This window comes from Myiozetetes cayanensis, unplaced genomic scaffold, assembly GCF_022539395.1.
Source record: "Myiozetetes cayanensis isolate MyiCay16 unplaced genomic scaffold, myiCay2020 scf16, whole genome shotgun sequence".
Taxonomy (NCBI): Eukaryota; Metazoa; Chordata; class Aves; order Passeriformes; family Tyrannidae; genus Myiozetetes; species Myiozetetes cayanensis.
The window spans coordinates 5067362-5093938 of record NW_026087270.1 but is presented as its reverse complement, the minus strand read 5'-3'; the positions used below and the strand labels follow the sequence as shown (position 1 = coordinate 5093938).

Here is a 26577-nt window from a genome sequence, read left to right as displayed (position 1 = left end):
AGGTGGAGCAAAGCACAGGTGAACTTGGAAACCAATCCTGCTGAGCCACGTGCCAGTTTTGGTCTGGTTTTTGCAGCCTGTGATGTGATGGCAGCACACCATGTCCAAAGAGCTCCACAATTGTGTGGGGGCTGCACAGAAGAGAACTTGCTGCTTGTTTGTTTCTGTTTTCCAGCCTTTGCTGTTTGTGGCAGTGTCTGCTTATCGGGGAGCTGGCTCGGGATGGGGGGAGTGGGGAGGCTGTGTTTGCATTTCTGGGTGAGGCTGTTTGTTGATGCTGTGACAGCATTCCAGGGATGCCATGGGAAGAAGCTTTGTGGGGTTGGTGTCAAATTAATAAAAGACTATGAATTGAAGCTTCATAGGATCCAAACCTCTGACTTCTTACTTAAAAACAGACAGAAAAACCCACCAGCCTTAAACTGTCACTTACCCAAGGCTTTCTTTGCATGTAGGATTTTGCAAGAATAATGTTCACCCTGGTCATTGTTGCAGGTTTTCTTAGAGCTGTAATAAAAAGGGTAATGATCTTTCACTACTTTTACTCTTTGGATGTCTTGTTTTTTGGGAAGGGGGAGGTGGGGAGGGTCTGTGCAATCTATAGGGTTTGTGCATGGAATCCTTAACTGCTTTTACTAACAGAGGAAAGGCTGATGTGCAGCTCTCTTGTAATCAGTTCTCTGCAGAAATATTTTAAATGTTACTCATTTGCTTGTAGTAATAAGGATAAGAGGCTTCTCATCATTAGATTTTTAGCTATATGCCAACCACAAGATATCTTATGCCTTTTCCTATTTTCGTGCAATGCTTTTTGCTAAATATTATTTAGTTTTAATTTTACTACAAATGTATTGCTGTGTGAAGTCTTTAGAGGTGTTATGACGAAAGATTCCTCCTCTCAAATTAATTGGGGGAAGAACTTTGCTTAAAAATTAAAATCTGCTTCTAAAAGACAATAACTCTGCTTTTGATCTTTCCAAAGATGACATGTGAAATGTCCAGAACGTACACAAGAGCTGCCATAAAGCTAGAGACTCTTTTTTGGTATCACCTCTATCAGGTCACATCATGAATCTTTAGATGCCTTGAGACAAATATGTTTTGACAAATACGTTCAGAGACATTACTTTTCGTTCTGTCACCGGCAAAAAAGCAGCAGAAATAAAGTATCATTTCTTTTTCTGCTCTCTCATGTTTCACATGTCATGCTTTTTAATCAATATGAGTAAAGATGACAAGGGCAAAAGCTATGACAGTGAAAATTTTGGAAAGCAATGAGCTAATGTATTAATCTGTGTCATCTTGTTTTAGAAGTATGCCTGCCTGCAAAAGTGGGGAAAGATTGGAAGAAGGAAATAAAAACAGCAGTAACTAAAAATTCAGAGGCTAAAAGGTGTTAGTGTCCAATTTACAGAGTCAGAATGCCTACAGAGTTGGAGGAACCTGGTGGGAATTAGACACCCTTGGCTGTAACTGCTGGTTTTGTGTTCCCCTGTCATTTTTAGGCCAAAGATAAGCCCGAGGAGAGTGGTGCAAAACCTAAGCATGTGCTCAGTAACAGAGGAACCCAGACTGAAAGCAAGAAGCCTCTGGAAGGTATGTATCACTCCAGGCACGCTACAGGCTTTGACTCCAGAATGTGCAGCAGACAAACTGGAAATTAATAGGCTGCTATTTCCCACTGCCTGAATTACTCAAATGTAACTGAGTAACTTTGCCCCCCTGTGCTGGGAAAATAGAATTGTGCTCACCTCCTCCAAGGATGACTTGTCCCCAGGATCAAACCCCACAAAAAGCTAGAAGACAAAGAAACTAAAAGCAGCAGCTTTGTTTAGCTGCACGGGGATTTTTTTTTTTTTGTTTTGGTTTGTTTGTTTGTTTTGGATTTCAGTGAGTTGAGTTCAACAAGCAGCCCTTGTTTGCACGTACTGTGAAGATAGTGGCAATATCACATAGCAAACCTGATAAATTCTTCTCCCTTAATACATCTGAGCCAGCCCTCCCTCCTCCCCTTCTCTGAAAAAGGGATTTGTTGACACTGGGAATATCTTTTTTTGATCAGCTGGTTTCATTGGCCTGTCAGGGCTGGATTCCTATTTAGGATGTATCTGTCAGGGCATTGCCCTGTTGCATCCATTGTTGGTGCCTGTGGAGTTGCAACAGGGGTGAATGTGATGTTGAGCAGGCCCTGTCATGCTGTTGTCTTCACAAATGGTCAGTGAATCCTTTGTATTATGGGCAATCCCTTATTTAGCTTCATCACTTTGGAAGTGACAAAAATTAGGCAAATGGTCCCAATTCTGACTCAAAAGCTACACAGGGTTGTGAACTGACCTTGATGGTGTAAGGATTTTAAACCTTTTGGCAGGTTTCTTTCTATCTCTTCAGCTGTACTTAACTGTGTATGTTATTTTTACTGGTGGGTTGCTTTATCCCCTCTCTATTTTGCCATCACTTTTGCCAAGGATAGGTCATTAATGCATTATTTTATTCAGAGGCAAAAAGTGGGAAAAAGCTGGATGAAAACAAGGGAGCATGTGAGAAGGTGAACACTTCTGGTGCTGTAGCTCACAAAGCTGACTCCAAACCCCAAGTTAAGGAGAGGACAGCACAGCAGCAAGTGGTAGAAGGTGCTGGCAAAACACACAGCAATAAAAGCTCTCAGCAACAAAAGGACACTGGCATCAAGGCTTTGAATCAACACAACGGTCTTCCCTTGATACATGAAGATCATGTGGGCAACCAAAATGTTCCTGCTAAAGCACAGAATCTGGACAGAGCCCCACGCCCAGAGGAGTGCCAGAGGCAGCTTGTTCATCAGAAACTCGGGAAGAATGAAAACAAACCTCCACCAGCGAGTGCCGCATCCCGGGAAGCTGCGCCCTCCACATCCCAGGCTGTATCTGCCACGGGCTGTGAGGTGACACATACCAGGTAATGGCCTTGCTGGTGGCTTTCTGTGTGATCTGAAACCATTTCATGTGTTAGAAGGGAAAAAGGAAAAGCCAGGTCATTAAAGGAGGTGGCTCCTGGGATGGGAGTGGGGAAGACCTGACGAGTGGTTACGGCAAAGAACTCAAAGGGCCACGGGTCAAGTCGTGTGAAGCCAAGGACTCAGAGGGCTGTGGAGGGGAGGGAGGGGTTTTAGAGCATCAGCTTCTGTGTATTAAGCATAGAAAGGTGACCACCACAGGAGAGCTCATTTTAAACCACTCATTCCTTCCCAGCTCCTTAGTTTCACTAACAATGGGGGTGAAAGGAACATGAGATGTTTACTAGAACATGACAAAAAAAGCAAGAAGAACTCGTGTTTTTGTGTTTTGTTTTTTAATGTCTTGGTCACCTAAAGATTGTTTGTTTGTTTGTCTCTATCAGGCTAATATTTTCCTTGTATAATTGTTTTGTAATATGTTATGTAATTGATTTACATTCCATTTATTTGAATTTTTAAAAACCCACACACCAGAAAATTACAAAAACCCACAATCAAAAGACCCCTATCAACTAAACCCCAACAAATGGAACTTCTGTGTGAGATTTTAACTGCCAATGCCTTCTCTGTCTGGGCAGGTGACTATAAAGTAATTTATATGCTTGTGTGTGGGTGATAGACACACTCATCCATACACACAGGTGTATGTATGTATGTTACTTTGCATGGGCAATTTCCCAGTGTTTTGTGTGTACAAATTGGTGCCCAAAGGCTAGACAGAACATGACATTACTTTTGTCTCCCTGTAATTTGATAACTCCATAGTGGTATTAGTGCACATAGGGTGGGCACTTAAATCCTGTGCAGTGAGTAAGTGTCTAATGGGATTACAGGACTCCAAAAACAAAACCCACAAAACCCAAAACAAGTCAACAAATAAAGTGAGTGAAGAATAATTTACCAAAATGAAAGAAAGTTGTCCTGGTGTCAGCACATAGGCTTCCTGAGAGAAAGAGCTCATTGTGATGACTGGCACACCGAGAGATTTTTCTCCTCAGAGGGTGAATGTGAGGATGTGGCAGGAGAAAGTAGAAGCTTTCACTGCTGTGGCCTCTTTCGAAACATTTGTGTGCAGTTATAGACATGGTTACCTCCAGACTGGTTGCTGCAGTGACACTGACAGCAGAGGGACCTCCCTGTACCTTCCCAGTGGGTTTTAGGCTCTGGCTGGTGAGCACATTCACTGTGCTTCAACAGCTGGAGTGGGTCCATCTGTGCATGGCTGGGGGATGGCTGTAGAGGAGCTGTTGCTGTAACTCCTTGGAAGTCAGTGCTGGTTGAGGATGATGTGCCAGGGTGTGAACCTGGAGATGGGCAGCAGCTCCTGCAGCAGCTGGTGGGTTTGGGCAGGGGGGTGCCTGAGCCCCAGAGACTTAGTTTTGGGGAGGAGGGAGGCCAACAGGTAACTGGAAGGCAGAAGCCAGAGTAAACCCCAGGGGAAGCTGCAGCCTTCCCACCCAGGACACCCATTATGCTTTTGAGTGTGAAGTCACATAGGGTGATAAACACCTCTCTGAAATGGATGCAGCTTTTAATGAAGTTTGTAAAACCAACCAGAAGTGTCAAAAGAACATTGTGTTCCCCAGCTTGGAGAAATGCCCAAGAGTCCTGCTGGGTTCAGGCTTGTCTAGTTAGGAGAGGACGTGTTTGCTGGGGTCTGTGTTCAGGTGCTCTGATAGCTCACACCGGAGCAGCTGAGATTCACAGCACAGCAAAAGGGTGTTAAAGATACAGAAAATGAGAAGCTTCAGACTCCTGTAATACAAAAGCAGAAACATTTTCTTTTATAACATCTTCTGTAATAAGGCTGCTGCACTGAAAGAGGCAATAACCTTTGTGAAAATGAGGTATGTTCTCTCCTCGATAACAGGAATTTTCTTTACTTGCTATTGTATAAAATCCACTTTACAGCTTCCCAAGTTTCAGTTCAGGCTCACTAAAATCAGGCAGCTCATGACAGTTGGAGCAGTAACAGTTGACTCAAACATTATCACACGAATGTCTTTGATGGATTTTAGGAGCACAGAGAATTGGTTCTAACCTGTATTCTTTTTAGGCAGCACAAGAGGGGAAAAAAAAAAATCTTTAAACTTTTCCAGTAGCTAGAATGCCAAGGAAAATAGTATTGATAGAGTGAGAGGGTTTATCAAAGTTGGATTTTTAAGAGAAAGCTGTGGAAAGAATGCTATCCCATCAGAAGGCACAAACACAGATGTCTGAGTGTGCAAGGCAGCCAGCTGGAAGAGGACTGGGGGTGGATGCAAACCATTGGATTTCTAGAGCCGTATGAGCAGTCAGCCATTTAGATAATCAGCCTGTAATTTGTGAAGGCAATCACTATCCCCTCTCTGCCCAGATGAGTGGTATTTTATTAGACCAACTGTAATAATTGCAAAAAGTGGGTGAGCTTTCAAATGTGGGATTAACCGATAGCAGAATGAGACATTTTGCTCAGCAGAAGGCAGGCATGTACACTGATGAGGCCACGGAAAAAGTGTCAGAGTGCTTTTTGGTGCTCTTCCCTTAGCAGTTGTGAGTATTTCCTAAGAGGATCAGTACACATAGGTGTTATTAATACTGTAGAAATCTGCAGGTTTGGAAACTTAGAGATTTTTCTTCCCCCCAAAAGCTGCAAAAGTAGGGTTAGCCATCTGAATTAAATGTTGACTGTTTGCTCTGCAGGTTATCCATCAGTGTACATATGACTGGCACGAAAGAAAAGATTGACATGGCCAAGGAAGGAAATGTCAGCGATCAGAAAGGTACAAGTCCCAAAGTAAAACCCCCATTCTCCACACCAGCTGACTTGAAAGGAGTCAAACAGCTGCCTGACAAATTAAAGCTTCAACAGAGTCCCAAAAGCATCAGCACTGAGCCAAATCCAGAAGTTAAAGGGGACAATAAGCAAAATGAACTTATACCTCAAACAGGAAAACAACAGCCTCTACTGAGCAAGCCCAAACCAGGTAAAAAGGCTGAGGAGAAATCAGAATTAAAATGTGAGCCCCAAACCTCACAGAACAACTCTGCAAAGGAGCCTGCGAAAGGTGTGGGGGTAAAAGTGAAAATCCATCAGGAAACAGCAAAAGCAGACAAATCCCCAAAAGATACTGACTCTATGAGGAGAGAATCTGAGTCTGCATCTTCAGGAGGAAGTGCAAATGATGTTGGTCAGTGCCCAGGAGTGGCAGCAGAGAAGAGAAAGGCACTGGATGGGGACAGAGCTCTTCCCACACAGGGGGAAGTGATCATCGGTGAGTTGCTCACAGTTACTCTTGGAACCTGTAAACTGAGGATTTTGTGCTGTTCCTGTCTGTTGGATGTACAATAGCAGCTGGAGCAGTGCTCAGTAGAACACCTGTGTCTTACACTTGAGAGCGTTTTGCCATGGGTATCTTTGTGTAAATAGCACTTACCATTTGTACAGATCCCTTTAATAGTAAATTTCCTTTCAGAGTGTGTTTTTGGGGAAAAAATGTCATTTAAAATAAAATGGGGTGAAGTGTATGTGTGATCAGAAGCATGAGTAACTTTGAAAAAATACATTTTCTTTAGACAAAGCATTTATTCCTTAGGATAGAGTATGCAAGCAATACTTAAGCAGCTACAGGCTGGAGATCCAGAGCACAGCAAAATACTGCAGGAAGAGAATCTTGCCATGGGCTGTGTTGTGTTACTGGCCACAGATCTCCTCTGGGTTGCATTTTTCAGGGAGTGTTCGCTCCTGGCAGCACAAATATGTGTTCCAGGATGTACCCACAGGAGTAGATGTCCTGACCTGGATCTGGCATTTTCAGCAGTGGCTGGAGATGAGTTGAATACATGTTAAATTGCAGCCCAAGATACCTGCAGATTAATTGTAAAATTGTTTTGAATGGGGGACACCAAAAATGGCTTTAATGAAGTTCTACCCTAGAAAAACTTGAACATTAAGTGATCATGGTTAACTGATTTAGCTTACCACAAACTGACTAAACTTTATAGTTTTAGTGTTAATATTTGCAGCTTTAATTTGAAGATGGTTGGCAAAAATGTTGCTGCTAGGAGGAACTTCATGACTTTACCAATCACTGCCATCGTTCATCAGTGCTGTGTGTTTGTGTTGGCCTTTCCAGGTGCCCCCTAACAATTAAAAGATGATCAATTGTAATTTTTTTCTACCTTCCATGTAGTTTTTTCAGGTGGCCTTTTCTGTTAATGCATAAACTAGTCTCCCAAAGGTGTCCAGTGGGTTTACTGTGTTAAAAAAACAGAGTCGAGATTCAGGAGGTGTGTGCCTTCTCAGTTCTGGGACTTTATTCCTCATCTGTAAAAGAGTGTTAGCAGTGAAAGTCCCTTGCTTGAAGTAACAGAGAGATTTTGGATTTGTTCAGCATCCCACTTCTCAGGGCTAGCTGCAAATGCAGGGTTTCTTTTCCTTGCACGCTACTCTAAAAAGAGTGAAAGAATTGCATGCTTAATGTTAACCAGATACTTCAGTGCTTGTCTGAATTCCAGTAGATTAAAAAATGATGGCATGGTAGGGAACATGAACAAAGGGAAGAGGTGGGAGGGGAGCAGTGCACTTGACTGTAGAGTTTGGGGTTGAGTGTTTGCATTCGTAGCCTGTTGGCAGCAGACACTGCCTGATCCAGGGGGCTGTGCCCCCAGTATTTTCCCTGGAGCCCCACAGCCACTGCAGCACTGGGGGCTGTATCAGCAGCGCCTGTGGGAGAAACTGGGATCATCCCTCCAGGACAGCAGTGCTGAAGGTGGGAGAGCACCAGAGTGTGGTTTTGTGGAGCTGTGGGTACTGGGAAGCACGGAAGGCAGCTGGGACTTGACATTACGTTTAGCAGGCACAGCAAGGTGATGTGCCTTGAAGGTTGAGGTCACTGGTGTGAGAGAGGTGAAACAGTGCAGGAGTACGTGCAGAAACACCTCAGTGACCAGCTTGTCTCCTTTTAGATGACAGTCCTTCTCCTCCAGCCCCTTTCGAACACCGCATCGTGAGTGTCAAGCAGACGGAGGTGACAGCCTGCTACTCGGTGTGTCGTCACGAGGTACTGGGGGGGTGAGTATCCCCGTCCCTGATGCTGTGCTGCTCTTGGAGAAAACCAGTGAGCTTGGAGAGCTAGAGACAGCTTCTTCAGATGGCCCCAGGCCATGTGTGTGTGTGAGGCACATACAAGCTCACAGCTGCCAGAGTGAGCAGGTTCATCCTGGAGACCTTTGGGCTTTCATAGTAGCTGTTAAATCAAGGGGTGTCCCTTGATTTCTGTCTCAGCTCCTTTTTCAGATGCCTGACTGTCGTCTTGGATGACTGGTTTTTTCATTTGCTGTAATAATCCTGGCCTCAGCTGGTGTCATGAGAAAAACCCGTACCCTTAAGGCAGACACATTGAGAGCATTTGAAGTCATCAAAGCCCATTAGAGTTAGGTCAGGCAGCTTCCAAAAATCTTTTTTTTTTCCCATGCTGAACTGCACATTAAAGAAAACTAAGGAAGAAATTATTATTATTTTGACCTTATGTGGAGTTTTCACTGATAGGAAGTCTGCAGCTGCTTCAGCTTTTGTATTCTTGTATCCTTACTTACGTGACAAGAAGGCTTGATTTACACATTGATCCACTTACATATACGGCTTATAATGGCTTATACTTATAATAAGTATAAGCAATATGATGCAATAGCAGGGAAGATGGTGTTTAGAAATCATCCCAGGGGCATTAACGTGTCTGCGTGACACGGGGGAGAATTTACAACACGCGAGAAATGCAGTCTGTGGAGTGGCTACAGTTACTGGTCTTATGGTCGTTTAAAAATTTATGAGACCAGGACAGAAATATCCCTGTTAATATACCCACAACCACACAGTGAAGGACAGCAGGCGGGTCCAGTTACAGGGCTGAGCAAGAACACGGTCGGTCATCGTGCCACAGCGAAACGCAGTGATGCGAGGGGGGCATAATATTTTAATGTAAGCACTGAACAACTGGCTGGAAAGATAAAACTAATCCTTCCTAAGCTGAGAGAAAGAGGAGCTCCGTGCTGCTGGCCACCCGATTCCGTTCACTTTGTACTGGGCTATTTTTGCCCGGCGACAAGAATAGTCGCAGGAGAGGTTTCTGTGCTGGGCTGTGCTGAGCTGGTTTCCCGTCTTTTCCTTGCCATCCACAGGGGGCGTTTTGGGCAAGTCCACAAGTGCACGGAGATGTCGACTGGTCTGAACCTGGCAGCCAAAATCATCAAGGTGAAAGGAGCCAAAGAGAAGGTAACGACGCTGCTGTGAGCCCGACTCTGAGCCTGCCCTCTCTGCCAGCACCTCAGCCCCCCTTCCCTCACTCAGCCCACGAGGGGCAGCTTGTTGTTGGGTACCATCACACACTGCAAAATCTGTCTTACTAAGGACCAGCCTGGACTTTGTATGACTGTTCATCATCCCCCGTGTTTGTGATTAAGCCTTGTGTCCTCCTGAGACCTGTGGTGTAGCTGTTTCTGGGTTTTACAAATAATTCTGTTTCAAGATGTTGAGATTTAAGGAGGGTATTTTGCTCATTTTTTGTTGCTTTGTTATTTTTCTCCAGGAGGAAGTAAAAAATGAAATTAACATCATGAACCAGTTGAATCACGTGAATCTGATCCAGCTTTACGATGCTTTTGAAGCCAAAAATAGTGTCACTTTGATCATGGAATAGTAAGTTTAAATTACTTCAGGAATTGTCAGATGTTTGGGTTTTCTCAGGTCACTAAAGGAAATAAGGAATGATAATTCTGAGGTGTGAAGAAGACTGGAGTGGTTTTCCAGTCTGAGAGAGGCTTGATCTCACTCTCAGAAGGAAAAAAAAAATGTTTTAAATGGAATTTCTTCAGGTTAAAAATCATTTATTTGGCAAGATTGCAGTTTAAACAAATGATAAGAAAGGCAGCTGTCTTCAAGAGTATGGACCAAATTACAAGATGGTTAATGAATAGAACTTCTCCATGGTTCATTTTTCATTTATCTTACAGGCCCCAACATTGTCCCTAGATACCAAATTACATAAAAGTGTCATGACTAAATAAAATCTCATATTAGGGAGAGAGTGAAAGTGAGAAACCCAGACAAGAGAAGTGAGATGTTTTAAGTAGAATTACAAAAGATATGGAGGAGGAAGAAAGGTGATTAATTATATGCATGGTCTACCTCTGAATAATTTTAGGGTTAGTAAAAATGTCTCCCCATTTGAAGCTAAATAAGAATTTTCATCAAGATCAAGTATGGGATTCACATAGGAAAAGGAAGATTTCATGATGTATTCCTGTTGCCTTTTTCTGTGTAGTGGCATATTGATTTACAAAACACCTGAAGTTTTATAACCAAAAAACTGAGTTTCTGCTACAGAACGATTTTTTAATAACAATGAAGGGGAAAAAAAGAATAAAAAATGAAATAAAAACTAAAAATATGAGACATTTGGAATGTGTATATTGAAATATCTACTTGAAGTTTTTACCTTGCAGAACCTTGTCAGAGCTCTATGTCTGACTAATTTTCTCTTTTGTGCAGGGTTAAATTCAGTTTCCTTTAGTTAATTTTGTAGGTTGAAGACTTATTTTCCCTTAGACTAAGATGAATGAATAATACATATTTTGATACTTCCTGTAGGTTCTTCAGGTCCCCATCCCATCCCCAGGTCATGTGGGTTTGGGTTTGACATGTATCGCCCCCCAGACTTTAGTGAGAACTTTTCCATACTTGCATTTAGATTGGCACTTAATTCCACACAGAGAAATTAGTCTCTTGAAGTCATTGAGGCTACTGATGTACTTTATATGGAATTTGTTGTTAGGATCCTTGCTCGATTACAGAGCCTGATTCCCAACTTGGAAATTAGGCGAGCTAATGCAGAATTTTAGGGTTTTTAACAATTTTCTATGTCAAAATTTTAGTCTTGATGGTGGTGAATTATTTGACCGGATCACAGATGAAAACTATCACCTGACTGAGCTGGATGCCATCCTGTTCACCAAACAGATCTGTGAAGGAGTGCACTACTTGCACCAGCATTATATTCTCCATTTAGACCTGAAGGTCAGTTGTTCGTGCTCTCTGTGCTTTGGTGATGCTGTTTGAGCCACCACAGTCTCTAATTACAAAGTCATTACTCATTTCATGGATTTATGTCAGAAAGGAACAGACTTAATGCAATAGTACAATGAATGGAGCTCGAGAGATTTATCACTTTTTTCCAGTGTCTGTTCAGTAGCTTGTCTGGAACAGTGAACTTGTCAGGATTCTGTGCTTTTGCCTTTCTTAAATCAGCAGCTTTTCATTCTGTGCACTATTTAAACAATGCCCTTTTGCCATCAATTAAAAAAGCCCCACCTAAACCCTCTTTGCCTCAAAATGCCCACAGTATTCCCTCCATTTCCCCCACCCCTTTGCAACTGTGTTCAAATCAGTCATCTATTCACCTATACAGTCATCTTCCTATAGTTTGTACTCTTTACTGCCTGGAACCAACCTGAAGCAAATGACAATGTTTTCCTAATGGTCCCTTAATAACTGATATTTTTAAACAGAAATACCAACTCTTTGGGTTTTTCCCCCTGCTCGTTTATACACAAGCCTTACACAAGTGATATTAGACCTGGTTGGCCTTCTTACAGTTCTGCAGTTGTAACAAGTTTGGACCCTATCACCCCCACCCCATCCCCACCTTGAAAAAATATTCTCATTGGGAAAAGAATTCTTTTTGGATGCTTTTGGCATGTTTCTTGTGGCCTTTTGTGGAGGTACTGTTATAGTTAAGAAGTAAATCCGGTGGGTGAGCCTCAAGCATCAGAGTGACTTTACCATTTTACACAGAGAGCTTTTCTATTACAAAATCTATTTGTCATCTCTGGTGAGACACTGGAATGTTGTTACACAGGACTGGAAGTTAAGCTTCTTTATCAAGAGGTCCAAACCCAAACCTGTCACTAACTGAGTATGCCTGTCAAGTCCTTCTCTTGTGACAGGAATAGAAGGAAAAGTATTATCCTAGAAATTACCTTTTACCTGCTCTTTTACTAGATCTCTCTCTCAAACTTTAAAATACCCTCTCTTCTTTTTATAGCCTGAAAACATACTATGTGTAAATCACACAGGAAACCAGATTAAAATTATTGACTTTGGATTAGCAAGGAGGTAAGAGAGTTCAGTTGTGAATTTATTTTAAAAACCAAACCCTAATCAAATTCACAAACATCTGACCTGGTTTTGGTAGTTCTTTCAAAGGGTTGTGTTTTAGTGGCTCTAAAATAATTCTGCTATGTGAATGAGCTAAGCATTATGCTTCTGCAGGCATGAGTTTTCTGCTGTGTGCATTAATTATCTAATTACTTTTTCAAATTACATTTCTGTCGGATAAAGCTATACTGCTGTTCTAATTATCTCAAAATTATTCCCCATGTAGAGCTTTTACTCCAGGGACTCCATGAAGGCTCTCAGAGACTTCTTGACTGCTAGGTTTCATTGTGCAGGTTCTAGTTACAGAAATTATCTGCTAAACTCTTTACACAGCGAAGTTGATTGAAGGAAAAAAGGGGGGAAAAAACCCGAGTTTGAGCCACCCCATGTGAAACAGGAAACCCTCAGAGAAATATGGACTTTTCTCCATTCTTTTACTTTGTTTGCATGAGTTGGTTAAAGGAAAGCTGTGAGAGCATGAGTCAGTTGCCCTGGAATACAAAGGAATTATTTCCATTAGCTTACCAGTAAGAACAATAACATTTCTCTATTTTCTAACCCCCTTGAGGGTTTTCTTAAGCCAAAAGCTGGTACATTTGTGCATATATGTATTTATGTGCATGTATGTAATCTGTTCAAGGACTTTGTCTCCATGAAATACTTCTGAAGGAAAAGAAATGTACACATTGTTTGTTTGTTTGTTTTTAAATTGGGAGGGTAAAGATACAAACTGCTACTAAAGCAGTTTTGAAAATAAGATCCTCCAGGAAACAGATTTAAAAGCAGTGCTTTAGTGGTTTGTTCAGTCTGTACATAGATGTAACTCCAGCTGCCATCAGTGACAATTGCTACTGGTTCAGTAACAATTCTGGTTTAAGATGTTACTGGTTCAGTACTGGTTAAAAAAAGGTTACTGGTTCAGTAACCTTTCCTTTTAAGCAATAGAACATAATAATTTCTCCCCTATGTGGTATCACTGTTTAACTTGTTACAAGCCCAAATAATCATCTTCAGAGTCCCACCTTAGTAGTTATATTGTGTTCATATCTGTGATACAGACCTTTGCCCTGAGCTGTAACTGGGTACATCCCACTAAGCAAATACTCTCCAAACCTTTTGTAATCAAAGGTGCTTTATTTGTTCTATGTTGGACAACATCTGCCAGAAAGCATCCTGTGGTGCCTGGCAGAGAGTAAAGCTGCTACCACTCTGTGGGGGAGGTCTTTGCAGGCTTTAGTGTCCTTGGTCTTCCTCCTGGTTTTGCCCAGGCATTGGGATGGGTGATGGATTTTCACCTGAGGTCACCTCAGTGCTGCCCTGATGGCCTGGGAGTGAGCTCTGCTCCCTCAGCCCTGTTGACACAAAAAGCCCTGCCTTGCTCTTCCCTCAGTGAGGTTTGTCCCCAGCCCGTGCTCAGCACTGACCTCTCTTTGTTCCGGTACAGGTACAAACCTTGTGAGAAACTGAAGGTTAATTTTGGGACTCCAGAGTTCTTGGCTCCTGAAGTGGTGAACTATGACTTTGTTTCCTTCCCAACGGACATGTGGAGTGTGGGGGTCATCACGTACATGTTGTGAGTAACCCCATGAGGGGTCTGCAGGGCAGGAATGAGCAGCCACTGAGCCCATCTGGCTGTGGCTCCTCCTAATTAATTCTGTTAAAACCCTCAGCTTTTAATACAAAGGCACCTCGCTGTGTGTACAAAGTCTCTAAACAACAAATAATCCTTTTGACCAATATGTAAATGTTCTTCTCCCTTACTGTCTTAAAATGGGTCAGGTCTTTTTTCACTCAGAAAGCTGCCCAAAGCAAGTGAGAATTTCCATTTTGGCTGTGTTTTTTAGGACTTGAATTAATTTTCAAATTTGCAATCTGAGCATTTTATTAGCCTAGACTTGGTGTGCATCTGCACAGGAGAATTAGTCTTATGTTTTTAGGCCACGGGTCTGAAAAATGTCTTGCCATGAATAGGGCTAAAACTTTTCTCTGATACCTGGATGGCAGCCATGGACAGCCTGTCTGTCCAAAGTCTCTGCCTATCTGATGAGCTGGCTTTGCATCCCAGAATCTTTCACAAGTGTTTTCTGGGGACTGGATACATTTCTGGTTTAAGTTTGTATGTTAGCCAAAACCCAACTGAATGAAGTAAGAAATGATGGAAGTAATAAATCTGGGCTTAGAGACTAATGGAAAAAAGTAATCTATTGTTCAGAATTCTGTTTAATTCAAGCCACATATCGATATGGGCCTTGATTTGGGAAAGCTCTTGAGTCCCCCTAGCTTTCCTAGCTGGGAAAGCACTGAAGGATGTCCCTGGATCCCCATGGAATCCATTTCCTCGGGGATCTAGGAACAGTGCTCCCTGACGAGCTGAGTGAACTGCTGGAGAGTAACACTAAAATTACAACACGATATTGCCCCAAAATGTTGGCTTATCTTAGCAGGCACTAAGTGGAACCCTCCATAGCTGAGAGCCTTTCCTCTGCATGAGTTAACAACAATTATAAAGTGGAGTATTCATAGAAGGAAAAACATCTCTTGCATATGATAACTCCTCTTCTCCCCTCCCCTTCTTTGTTTTTTTAAGGCTTAGTGGCCTGTCCCCATTCCTGGGAGAAACTGATGCAGAGACAATGAATTATGTACTCAATTGCAGCTGGGATTTTGATGCAGAAGCATTTGAACAGCTCTCAGAGGAAGCGAAAGACTTTATTTCCAGACTGCTCGTGAAGGAGAAAAGGTACCTGTGTGTCTGATCATGAGGACAGTAGCACCTAATGACATTAAGTTCCTATCAGCCAATTGTTTGGATTGCAGTCAACAATGAGAACTTACTATGTGACATTTTTGTATGCTGTATCTGGGCTTGCTGGGCAGTTCCTCAGTAATTCAGAAGCCCCTATTTAAAAGCAAAGTGTCTGTGTACCCTGACTGAATAAAGTTGTTTTTAACAGTAGAGAAACCCAACACAGGAAACCTGGAAGGATTTGCAGTGTAGGAATCTGTCTCTGAAGCTTTTGCTTCTCTGAGCAAAAACTATTTCTATTGTTACTCTGGATTCTCACAAGCCCTGACACAAATTGCAAAAATGCCTCTTGAATGCCATGGAGGATAAATGGAAGCTGCAGCTGTGAAAATGTGCATTGTTCTCTTCTAAAGTGGTCTACAGGCATTTGGGAGATATTAGGGAGCATTGGAGAATTAACTCTGCATGTGGCTTCTTAGTCTTGGCTCCACTGAGATAAAAAGTGATTGCACATATGAAACAACAGGAGAACTGAGGATGATACTGATGTCAAATCATGGCTGTGGGGTTGGTTGAGAAATTTTTCTCATGCCAAGTAGTGATATAAAACTAATCAAACCAGGAAATGATGCATACAGTAAAAGAGATTGTGTGTTTGAGGGGAATTCAAAGCAGTGCTTAGAATATTAACAACTTCCAGATCGTTACCTAAATCAGACAAATCAGTACTTAATTGCATTTTGAGTAAGTCCTGTGATAAGCAAAGAAGAAACTGAAATTTAGCATATTGCCAGCAGGAGAGAACAAATGGTTTTTTCTCAGGCTGTGATGATGATTTGCTATGAGACTTTAAACTTGGCTTTGGAGTCTTCAGTTTTTCTGTGCAATGGGAACTGGAGCTCCAGAGGGACACTCTGCAAAGTCTGGTTGGAAGCTGTGAATGAAAGGACTAAGAATGTTGTCAGTGAGTTGCCAAGAACAACTGGCTGGCCCAGTTGTTCACAAGATGTGTGGCAGCCCAGCTCTCCTGCAGACCAGGCACCTTTGCCGTGCTGGGACAGTGGGTCTGGCCTTGTTCAAGACCTTTCCCTCCCTCCCCTGACTGCTGAAATCAGGGTTGAGCAGGCAAGAGTCATCGGAATTCATGTTCTCGGTGGCAGCTCAGGCAAAGCTCAGGAGTTAGGCATAGGCTTTTGTTTTGAAAAAGGCAAATTAAAGTCTTTGCTCAACACCTCTACCTCAAGATTTCCTCTATTACCAAATATTTCCCAAAGCTTTTAGGGTAGACCTATTGGCCATTTTGGCCCATTTCTGGATATCAGGATATAACGTGTGCTCAGCTTGATCCAAGTTTAGGGTGAAGAGGCAATTGTGCTTTTTAAATATGAGGCACAGAATAAGCCTATCAGGACAGGGAGATAACACCACAAATGTTACTGTCCTGTTAGCAAAGTTCTGCATTTGTATTATAAAATGATACATACACTGATGAACTCAAGCACAGCTCAGCCAACCCACTGCAGACCCTCCAGCTGCTCCTCACCAGGCTGGAGAGGGCAGGATGTCCTTAGGATCCAATACGCTGGATCCACATCATCTCAGGAAGCATTTTCACTTGTGTTCATTCATTTGAGGCAGTTTGTTTATCAAGGGCACTGAGGAAATGGCAGCAAGGGTGGCTGGGCTGACAGGGCACGTTTCCTCTCTCAGCTGCAGGATGAGCGCGACTCAGTGTCTGAAACACGAGTGGCTGAACAACCTCCCTGCCAAGGCCAAGAAGTCCAAGCTGCGCCTGAAGTCCCAGTTGTTGCTGCAGAGTTACATGGCTCAGAGGAAATGGAAGGTGAGGAGGCAAAGTCTGGCAAATCTATTTCCAGAGGGGAAAATCAGCTCAGCACAGGCAGAGCCAATCCATCCTTTTGTGTGTCGGCTCACTTGTTGCCCACAGGCTTCTTTATTGTAAATACGAGTTGAAAAGTCTATTTTCATTTGTAAATTAAGTATTTTGTCCTGCAGAAGGGTATTGCTTCTATTTTTAGCATGTTTGGTTTGAATTTTCACTATTTCTGATTGATGTTTAGGAGTTTTCCTTTTTTTTTTTTCCTGCAGGTTCAGAGGCCTCAGGTGCTACTTAGCTTATATTAAATGTTCTTTCTCATTATACTTTTCCCACTGACAATAGTTGCATTCATCTGTTGTCACTATTGAGTAGGGTTACAACCTACTCAAGATTGTGCCTCCCAGAGTAGAAGTGTGGGAGAGAGAGAAAAAAAAAATTAGCCTTAAACTCATCCAGAGAATTCTTCAGAATCTTTCTGATAACCCCAGGCTTGTTCTGAACTATATTTTTATGAAGAAGTGATAGGTAATAATCTTTGTTGGAGTCTCTATTAGATTGTAGATAATTGATCAAATTATTTGGTTTATTTATTTATTTATATTTGGTTATTTATTGTTTTATTTAATTGATTTATCTATTACTTAATTGAAAGGTGAACACAGTGATCTTGTTAGAAAGAAGCCTGTGGAAATGGGAGGCAAGCTCAGTGAGGACCATTTCCTTCTCTTTTTGTCACTGGGGAGTTGTAATTCCTTGCCAAAACACACAAGGTGTGGGTCATGAGAGGCAAATGGATTTACCAGGGAGAAAAATCCATGTCAGCTGCAGAAAAGGTCCTTGCACTCACACTTGGACTGTTCTGTTCTGTTCACAGAAACATTTTTATGTGGTGGCTGCTGCTAACAGGCTGAAGAGATTTCAGAGTATGTCTGCCAAGCTTGCATAAGGTTGTGTGAAGCATCCACCACTCCTGGAGATGGACACAGAGCCATGAAAGAAGGACACTTGATATCTTCAATAATTTCTACCCCCGTTTTATAACATGAGGTTTTGGGACTGTCCTCCTCAATTATTGTGTGTGTTAGTGCTAAGGTGCCAGAAGTGCCTCAAGGAAGAGGCACTGAAATAATGATTTCTAAAAGCAGAAGCTACTTTGTTTGGTTTTTTTCAAGTTCTGAGTTGTTGTAAGTAGTGGTGGGAAAACGTGGCTGTTACTGGGGCTGACTTCTCGCTGAAGGCTTTGATTGTGCAGAGTGGTGTTGGTGTGTGTGGTGTGTTTACACCACAAAACCCCTGGTCAGTTTTCTCTCACACCAAGAATGGAATCTGGAGATTTTCTTACTGAGTGATGTATGTTATTTTTAAAGGATTGCTACAACAGTGGCACAACTTCTCCATCAGGTGTTTGTTACTTAGAACAGAAGATAACTGATACCCTTTTCTTCTGCATTTCTCTCAGAAAGGTTATTTTCTTTCCCCAAACGTGATAGGTTTGAATGGTTTTGGTTTGTTGTTTTGGTTTGTTCTTTTTTAATCTACTCTCTCCTTTAGAGAAATAGTCACTGCATAATTAGGAACTATGAGAAATCCTGGTTTGAAGCAATACAAGCTGGTCCATTGCTGCTGTTTCTTATGGCAAGTGGAATTGAGCTGAACTGATTGAGCTTCTGGAAGGAGATATGTCAACCTGCCACAAATACAAATCATGTGACGACCACTGGGTCTGTGCAAAAAGATCTCGTGCTGTACAGAAGAGATTTCCAGATACACTTTTGTATATATTTAAAACTTTTAAGTGCCTCTCACTGGCTGTGATTGCAGCCCTTAAATTTATAAGTTTTAGTTGGAGGATTTTTTCTCCTCTCTGAAAATTTTAATGAAGTCTGAGAAGCTGATATGGTGTGACATGCAAAATAGGTTTTATTTCTAATGGGTTCAGTGACAGGGATGTGTTGTCAGACTCTGCCTTTAGTCCAGTTAGGAGGTTGAAGCCCTTTTTTTCTCCCCACTTTGCTGTTGAACATTTAATGTTTTCTTCACAGTACTAACTTATTTTGGATTTTAAACTTTTTTTTCTGATGTATAGAGTGGGCATCACTTAAAATCTCTCAGATAAAAGTATAACATTATTTATTAAACTCATGGTTTCCTGTTGTAGATTCTGCGAAATTCAGTGTGAGCTGGATGGGCTCTTAGGAAAAATGGAAAGTAATACTATTAAAACCATCTTTCCAGCAAAGGCATCTGTAAGGTTCCCTTGAACTTTATGGACTTTCACATCCCTTGAATTAGCAGAAGTAGTGTTTGTTGCTAATGAAGAGGTTTGTAAGGCTGGCTTACCCCAGCCTAGTAATCTTTTCCACTCAGCTGCTTCTCACTTTGCAGTCCCGACTTGTGCAGCATTTCCAAAAGTGGGACAAAGAATTATTAAATGCAAGTGAAACAATCTTGATAATTGATCACCTTCTATGAAGGTCCACTTTTGTTCATGTTTTCCTTCCACAGCAGTTCTGCATGCTAAATGTGATTATATTCATTGGTCTGTATATTTCTGAATACTAATAAATTTCATGGAAGTGGAACAAGCCTATACTCATCACTTTTCGTTTAAACCCCACTGCCAAACCAACCTGAAAGCATCTCTTTGTAGGTCTTAAAAACAGAATGCTAATGGGTGGGATTCTCTCCTCGTGTCAGGCATTTTGTCACAGCTCTTACTCTTTGTGGGTAACTATGCTTTATTTTCTGTGCACATCAAAAATTCGAGTCCATTCCCTAATAGTTACTGTTACGTTTCAGAAGTCTCACCTGGAATGAAGTTAGCTTTTGCTAATTAAAGTTGGCTCTAAGCAATCTCCTTTTTTTAATGCACTGGGAGAAATGAAAGAGGCCAGGAAGTTTTAATTTTCCAATTAGTATGTGCTGCTTCTAAGAAGGTAACACAGAGATGCTCTCTGCTGTCTTGTACATATTTCCTCTCTATTTTCTACAAAGAGAAGGTGCCTCTGGCCAGCAGGATGACTATTTCGTTTCTAATATAAAGAAATCCCTTTAGATCTGGCAGCCATCCCATGGTTCTGCATGACAGTGGGACCCACCCCTGCAGCCTGAGGGGATGTTTTCACCATGTACATTTGGGATCTACAGAAAGCTTAAGAGATGAACCACAGGTGAACTGAGCCCCTGCAACAGTACATGACAAAAAAGAGCTGGCCCCACTGATATCTAATTAATGATAGCAGATATTGTAATCCTGCTGTGATCAGTGTCTCATGTGAGCAGGGAGTGTGCACAGCAGGGAGACATTTGGCAGAGCATTAAAATACTGGTAAGAAGCTCAGGTGGGTGCAGGATTTCAACTCTAAATACTCAGACATAAGATAATTTATCTTGCTTCATATGGACACTTGGGGCTTTTGGGTTTCTTCTGACATGAGTGTTTATGAAAGTTAACTTCTCTTTGTACATCCCAGGCAGAAAACATGCCAGAGAAACGGAACAAAGACTTGGTTTGTTTTGTTACAGTTACACCAGGCCTGCACTGCTAAAAGTAATGTTTTTTCCTCAAATAGTAGTTAAAGCAAATTACAGTTTGAGTAGCTGGGATGTCAGTGTAGCATCACAGCTGTTGCCTCCACAAACTGCAGGGCAGGGCCCTCTCTCCTCTTCTCTCACTTCGACTGTGAGACACCCGATACCCAGTCAAGATCCCTGTCCCCTGGATATCTTTCTTCTAAAAGCACAGGCATCTCCTGTGTGTCTTTTACTTTGTTTTCTAAGTACATGTGCCAAGAACATGATGTCATAATACAAAGCTTTTCCTTCCACCACTTTTATTGTTTCTTGGAATATCTGGGACCCCTTATAAAAGCACAAGAGACTTCATTCCTATACACATGAAAATAAGTCAAATTCAGTTACTAAACAGTATTTCTTCAACAGTAAAAAATATAAAAGCAATTTTAAAAAAGTCTTAATTTCTGTGCTGGCTTTGCAGTTTAACAAGGCACCATTGGTCCCCTCCCTCTTATTTCACTGACTGCTTCCAGCCAGGGGCTCAAGAGCCTGTAGCTTATAACTTATTTACACTTAAAGTAGCATTAGAATGTTCCCTGCTTCTTGCAGCAAGAGAATGAAGCTATTTTACCCCCTTAATGCCAAAGCTGCTCAGGTACCAGCTTGGTGAGTAGTCAAGACAGTCTTCCTGTAAAATCACCTCAATCCTGGTGTCATTTTACTAAAAATAACATTCTTCAATGCTTAAAAACTAAATAAAATCAGCTGGCTATGAGGCAGCCATCACTTATGCTACTGGAAGTACTGGGAGAGCAGAGGGAGAGTTAGGATTAAGAGCAAGCAGCAGTTGCATGACTGGGTGGCATTACAGAGGCAGCACTATTTGTCTCTTGTGCCTTAGCAGCATTTTCCAGGATTTTCTTTTTCCATTCTTCATAGTCCTGCTTTGTTTCAGTCTTGGGCCGTTTATGTGGCATCTCCTCATCATCTTCAGATTCTGTGAGGGAACAAAAAGTCCATGACAGGCCATCATGGTGGCAGTGAGCACATGCACAGACACAAGCAGGGGGTCTGTCCCTGTGTTATCTAATCCTGTGGTTTGCTGCTCCTCTCACGTGCTGGAACAGTCTCCTCTTCACCTTTGTGTCTGAACAGAACAGTTATCCTTAATTGTACTAGGACTACTCAGTATAAACTCCATTATCCTTCTGCCAGGTTCTCTCCTGGCCTTAGCCAATGGCTGCAGGATGGAGCGAGCTGCTGTGAACCTGACATTATGGCCTATCCCACAACTAAAATACTGACCAGCAACAAAGCTCAGGACTACTCTGGGGAGGTGATTTTCACTCATTGCTGAGCTCAACTTACCATCTTCCTGCTCACAGCGCTCCAGGCAGGTCTGCAGGCTTTCAGGTGTCTCTTCAGCCAGCGGAACATCTTCTTCTAAAAAAATACGTAAGTTGCTTTACTTCTGAGTGGTGTTTGGGGCCCCAAGGGTGGTCTACATGTAATAGCTAGACAGCACTGCCACCTTCCAAAAATAATGTCACGCAGTCAGAGCAGGTCCAGATTGATGCTCAAGTTCTACAGGCAGAGGTGCCAGCACACCTGAAGGGTTGCATGGACTGACTGACTGCTTTAATTAGCAGGTTGCTAATTAGCAGCAAACTGCTGCTGCATTTGTATCCACAATGATCCACCATGTTCATTGCCCAAAATCTACCCTTCTAGATTACTCTGGCAGGATTATCAGTTATTTCTTCTATTCCATTTCCACAGTTTGTATTATAGATACCCACAACATGCATAGAGCTGTCCCTGTGTACAGATACATGATCTTCCCTGAACTGGTAAAGAAACTCCCAGCTGCCTTTAGCTGCTCTAGTGGTGGGGTAAGGTTTGGGTTTTTATAGGGCACTGTAGGGCACTGGGAAGGTCCATGCCTAGGAGAGCAGCAGCTTTTGGTTTAGGTTCAGGCAGGGTGTTCCACAAAATTTCAGGATATGAAGCATGAACACAGGGTTACTATCAGTGGGAAAGTCAGAATGAAAGCCTGGGAAAGGAAAAAGGAGAGAAGTAAGAAGCAGCAGAGATATAAGGACAGGAGGGTGTGGATCATATTTCAGTCTTTTTCCTCCAAAAAAAAGGAGTGAACTGCAGGCTTAATCAGGTAAGAATGGTTGTTCATGTCTGCCCACTGTGTGGAGGGATGGTGTCAGGGAATGGCTGAGTTATTACCAGAATTATGCTTGTTAATCCTGCAGTGGGGAAAGGAAAGCACAGAAGAGAGTCAGTCAGAGCACGATGTTTGTGTTAATATGTGTCATGTTGCCATGTTAACAGGATGCAGAAAGCAAGGAGGAGAAATCCAAGTTGGGTCAGGTAGTATGGGGGAAGCAGGGAAGAAACTGCAGTAGAGACTGTAAAGGAGCAGTGGGCATTTGGGAAGAGAGGAAAATACTTATTTTTGGCCTTGCCACGTGCTAAGCTATTGTGACTTCCCCAGAAACAACGACTGTGACTGGGAACTGGGCTGCAGGAAACGTGTTGGAATGGACTAGGCAGATGTGGCTGAAAGGGGGCAGCTGAAAGTGATCAGAATGAAATCATCAGTGGAAAAGGATGGGGAACTGGGAGGTCATGGGATGGGTGTGCTGTCTTACAGGGACAAAGCCAAAGACTTACTTCTGAGTTGCTGGCTTATCTTCTCCAGCTGATTGCACAGTCGGTCAAATATTGCTCTTTTCACTCCAGATGTGGCCACCATTTTAGTTTTGTCCACTTTTAGCTTCAAACACCTACAAGATAAAGTTGTCTTCTCTGTACAAACAACGCTCCAGCAACTATCACTTATGTGAGGTGATAATTGCTGTAGCAACACTGCCTGGGAGAATGAGAAAGGCAGGCCTGAGTTTTGTCCTACCTATCCTTGTCTCACTCAGAAATTTGCTTAAAAACCAGACCCCTAGAGTACTCAGTCAATACAGATCAGGAATTGAAACTCAGGGTGAGTTCAAGTTACATAAGGAAATTGTATTAGGAAAAAATATTTTTCAGATTTTCAAGGAACCAGAACAAAATCCCACTACTGCAAAAAGCTGAATGAGACCCCTGTGTCAGGAGAACCTTTGTCAGGAGCTGTGCAGCTACACAGCCTCTGCACTGCTTAGTAAGGCTGTTACAAGGTGTAATGCTGAGGAAATCTTCGCACACAAGCAAATTCTTGCCAAGTGTTGGCTGAGTCAGCTCTTCCTGATCCGGGCCTACAGCTACCAGAGCCATCTCCAGAAGCCAGAGCACCCCAGGGTGTGATGGTGTAGGCTCAGGCCTTTTCCTTATCCAGAATGGCTGTTTCTTGGTGCTCAGGAGTGAGCTGGCAGCCATTCTTACACCCTGAGCAGTATTTCTCCAAAATCCATATAACTTTCTGCTTTGTACAAATGTAGGTTTGAGACTTCACTGCAAGGAAAGGCCTGGTTTGCTACAGCTGTCCCTATTTTCAGGAGCAGGGCAGCAGCACATGCTAAGCAGGACCCTAGATGAAGCAGCTGCTTAGATTGTTGGGTGTGTCACCAGGCATTTCAGCCTGCAGAACATCCCCCAGCTACACTCACCTGCATGCAGTGAATAGTGAAGCTGTTAAAAAAAGTGGTTTTGAGAAATCAAGGTCCATCCTCTGCGCTTCAGAAAGGCTGGATTCATACCTAGAGAACAGCAAGGGATAATTGGACACTGCATTTGCCTCAAAGGAAGCTGCTGAAATACATCTGTCACGTGGGACTCAGCAGTTAACGGGTCTGTTGGACCACTTGGTCCTTTGCAACCCAGTCAAGCAGAAACAGCTGCTACTGGCTGAGAAGAGCAAAAGAGACCAGGGAAAAGAAGGGGATTGGGATGACCTGCTCTTTTTGAATTAAAGGTATTTTAAATTTGGGAGATCGGGATGAAGGCATGTCAGTAAAATCTGTTTCTTGTGCTCCTCATCCACACAGTACTTTTAGCTCTACACTACACCTAAAAATTACAATGAGATGCTTTGCATAAATCCATCCTACAAGAGAGGGCAGCATTATAGATTCTTGGATTTCTACAATATGTGTGTTACACAGATGGAGGCTTAAATATGGAAAACAACATAGTGAATGTGCAGCACTGAAGAATTTAATTTTTGTTGTCCACCTGTCCCCAGGCTATTTTTTCCAGTTTGTACTAAGCACCCAAAAGCATGCATAGCCTTTGTTCACTGACCTAGCAGCATTTAAATGTGCTATCAGGGTGACAGCACAGCAGAACAGAGCCCTTCAGGGACTGCTCTGGTTAAAGTAGATATTACAGAATAGGAAATTTTAGTTAACTCTCTTGAATCCACTGAAGTGTTCTTACCTATTGGTCTTGCAGGTAATTTGCATTTTAAGAGGTCTGTGTCCCCAGAAGGGAGGATTTCTCTCTACTGAGCATGACATCTGAACTGTGCTGTGATCAGCAGTTGAATGGATGACAGTCTGATGCTATGGACAAATAGGGGGACTAAGAGTGCTGTATTTTTTACACTATTCCCAGCTGAAGAATTTAGAGTCAGACAATGACTTACTGAGATTCACAGACTAAGTCTTTCTTTCATGTATTCTAAAAAGTGGCCTGGATCATGGCTGGATTGTCAGTGCTAAGAATTCACCTCACTGCTCCAGTGGGAATATCTGTCCCGTCCAGACATCAAGCTCTTTACACATCTAATGAACAAAGAACCTTACTAGTGTTTACCACGAGAGCTTCCTCACCTCTGTAGTATTTCTGCAGCCATGTTCACTGCCTCTGTGCAGCAAAACTGCACAGCCAAGTCTCGCATTCCCAGCCTGGGGTTCACCTCCAGCAAACACTCCAAGGACTTCATGGAATTCTGGTAGGTGTTCTTGTTCAACCCGGAGAGTTTAACGCAGTAGCTCTTTCAAGAAGACAAAGACAAACCCCCAAAGTTAGCAAGAGTCCTTCCTGAATGCCACAGTGATATTGTTAGACCATTTCACTAGAAATGAGGTTTGATATTTCCATGTAATGTGACCTGTCCCTTTTATCACAAGATGGTTAAAACCAAGAATCAGCAAAATCTGGGCAACTTGAAGACATGAGCATCACCTTCCTGCTTCTTCATGGAGTCAGGTCCAATTAAATTCTCCCCTGTCTGTAAATGGACAATCATGAACATCTTGTGCCAGGCATTATTTTGGCAGGTTTGCAGGTGGAGGTTTATGGTACCTCTACAGAGGGGAATTCCTCAGAGCCCCTGCTTCCCCCCAACAGTAAAAGGGACAGATCTTAAATTTAACATCCCTGCTGGTAATTTATTTGTTACTAAAGAGCTGAAATTTTACCAAAACAAGCTCAACTTGAGAAGTGACTGTGACACTGATCTCAGTTTGCCGTTTCAAACTCTGAACAGTGAAAGCCCTAACGCTGTGTCTAGCAGCACACTAGGAAGTCAGTTATTATTTCCCTTTCCTGCTCCCAGCATACACTTCACAGAACAATGATTTCAGTGGGCTAACACAGAATGCACTGACAGCCACCGCATCTTACTTTGTCAATCGGTTGTTTCATGAAACTCGCTGCCAGGTCCAGGCACATCACGGCGCTGCTCGTCGCCGTCATTTGAGCCATTAACCCGGTGCACTTCACCTGGGACAGCCGCAGATACTCCTCGGCTTTCCTGCAAAACACAAAGCCCTCGTTAACATGTCACAAGAACGCGCGGACGGGACCCGCTCCCAGGTTTCTCAGCCCAGCTGCCCGGCTGCAGCACGGGCTCGGGGACCAGGGGATGTGTTCTGTGGTGATGAGCAGCGGGGCTGCACTGCGGGGTCAGCCACTGACCCCGCACTCCTTGGGGTCCGCCACCCCACCACACCCACAGCCGGACTGCGCTGTGCGGGGAGCGGGGCGGGAACAGACGGCGCAGAGCGTGTCCCGATCCCCCGGTGTGTGTCCCGATCCCGCGGTGTGTCCCGGTGCCCCGATCCCCGCGGTTTGTCCCGCTCCCGCGGTGTGTGTCCCGCTCCCGCAGTGTGTGTCCCGCTCCCGTGGTGTGTCCGGGTGCCCCGATCCCCGCGGTTTGTCCCGCTCCCGCGGTGTGTGTCCCGCTCCCGCGGTGTGTGTCCCGCTCCCGCCGTACCCCAGCAGTGCTGCCCCCCTCAGCCCCAGCCTGGCCGCCATGTCCCTCACGGCCCCGCGCTCCATCTCCCGCCGCGCGCTGCCCCGCGCGCGCCGCGCCGCGACTGGCGGGCCGTGCCGTCAAT

The 26577-nt window shown here is 43.2% G+C and overlaps 2 protein-coding genes across 4 annotated transcripts in view; one reads left to right on the top strand and one right to left on the bottom strand.

The window, feature by feature from the left end:
* MYLK3 (myosin light chain kinase 3) overlaps positions 1-19342 on the top strand; it is a 35543-nt gene extending 16201 nt beyond the window's left edge. For all 3 annotated transcript variants that reach the window (XM_050311346.1, XM_050311345.1, XM_050311347.1), the window contains exons 2-13: positions 1506-1596; positions 2496-2934; positions 5675-6246; positions 7940-8045; positions 9152-9245; positions 9559-9668; positions 10904-11045; positions 12073-12143; positions 13630-13758; positions 14773-14925; positions 16642-16774; positions 17646-19342. In XM_050311346.1, the coding sequence (XP_050167303.1) occupies positions 1506-1596; positions 2496-2934; positions 5675-6246; positions 7940-8045; positions 9152-9245; positions 9559-9668; positions 10904-11045; positions 12073-12143; positions 13630-13758; positions 14773-14925; positions 16642-16774; positions 17646-17717 (2112 nt within the window). In that variant the 3' untranslated portion in view covers positions 17718-19342. The remainder of the gene's footprint in view (positions 1-1505; positions 1597-2495; positions 2935-5674; positions 6247-7939; positions 8046-9151; positions 9246-9558; positions 9669-10903; positions 11046-12072; positions 12144-13629; positions 13759-14772; positions 14926-16641; positions 16775-17645) is intronic.
* A 1245-nt stretch (positions 19343-20587) lies between these two features.
* On the bottom strand, positions 20588-26521 carry ORC6 (origin recognition complex subunit 6). The gene is made up of 7 exons (XM_050311259.1): positions 26454-26521; positions 25862-25991; positions 25066-25229; positions 23902-23991; positions 22973-23085; positions 21656-21730; positions 20588-21284 (listed from the first exon to the last, which is right to left on the bottom strand). The coding sequence occupies exons 1-7, from the start codon at positions 26516-26518 to the stop codon at positions 21118-21120; spliced, it is 804 nt and encodes a 267-aa protein (XP_050167216.1). The 5' UTR covers positions 26519-26521; the 3' UTR covers positions 20588-21117.
* Positions 26522-26577: the final 56 nt, after the last annotated feature.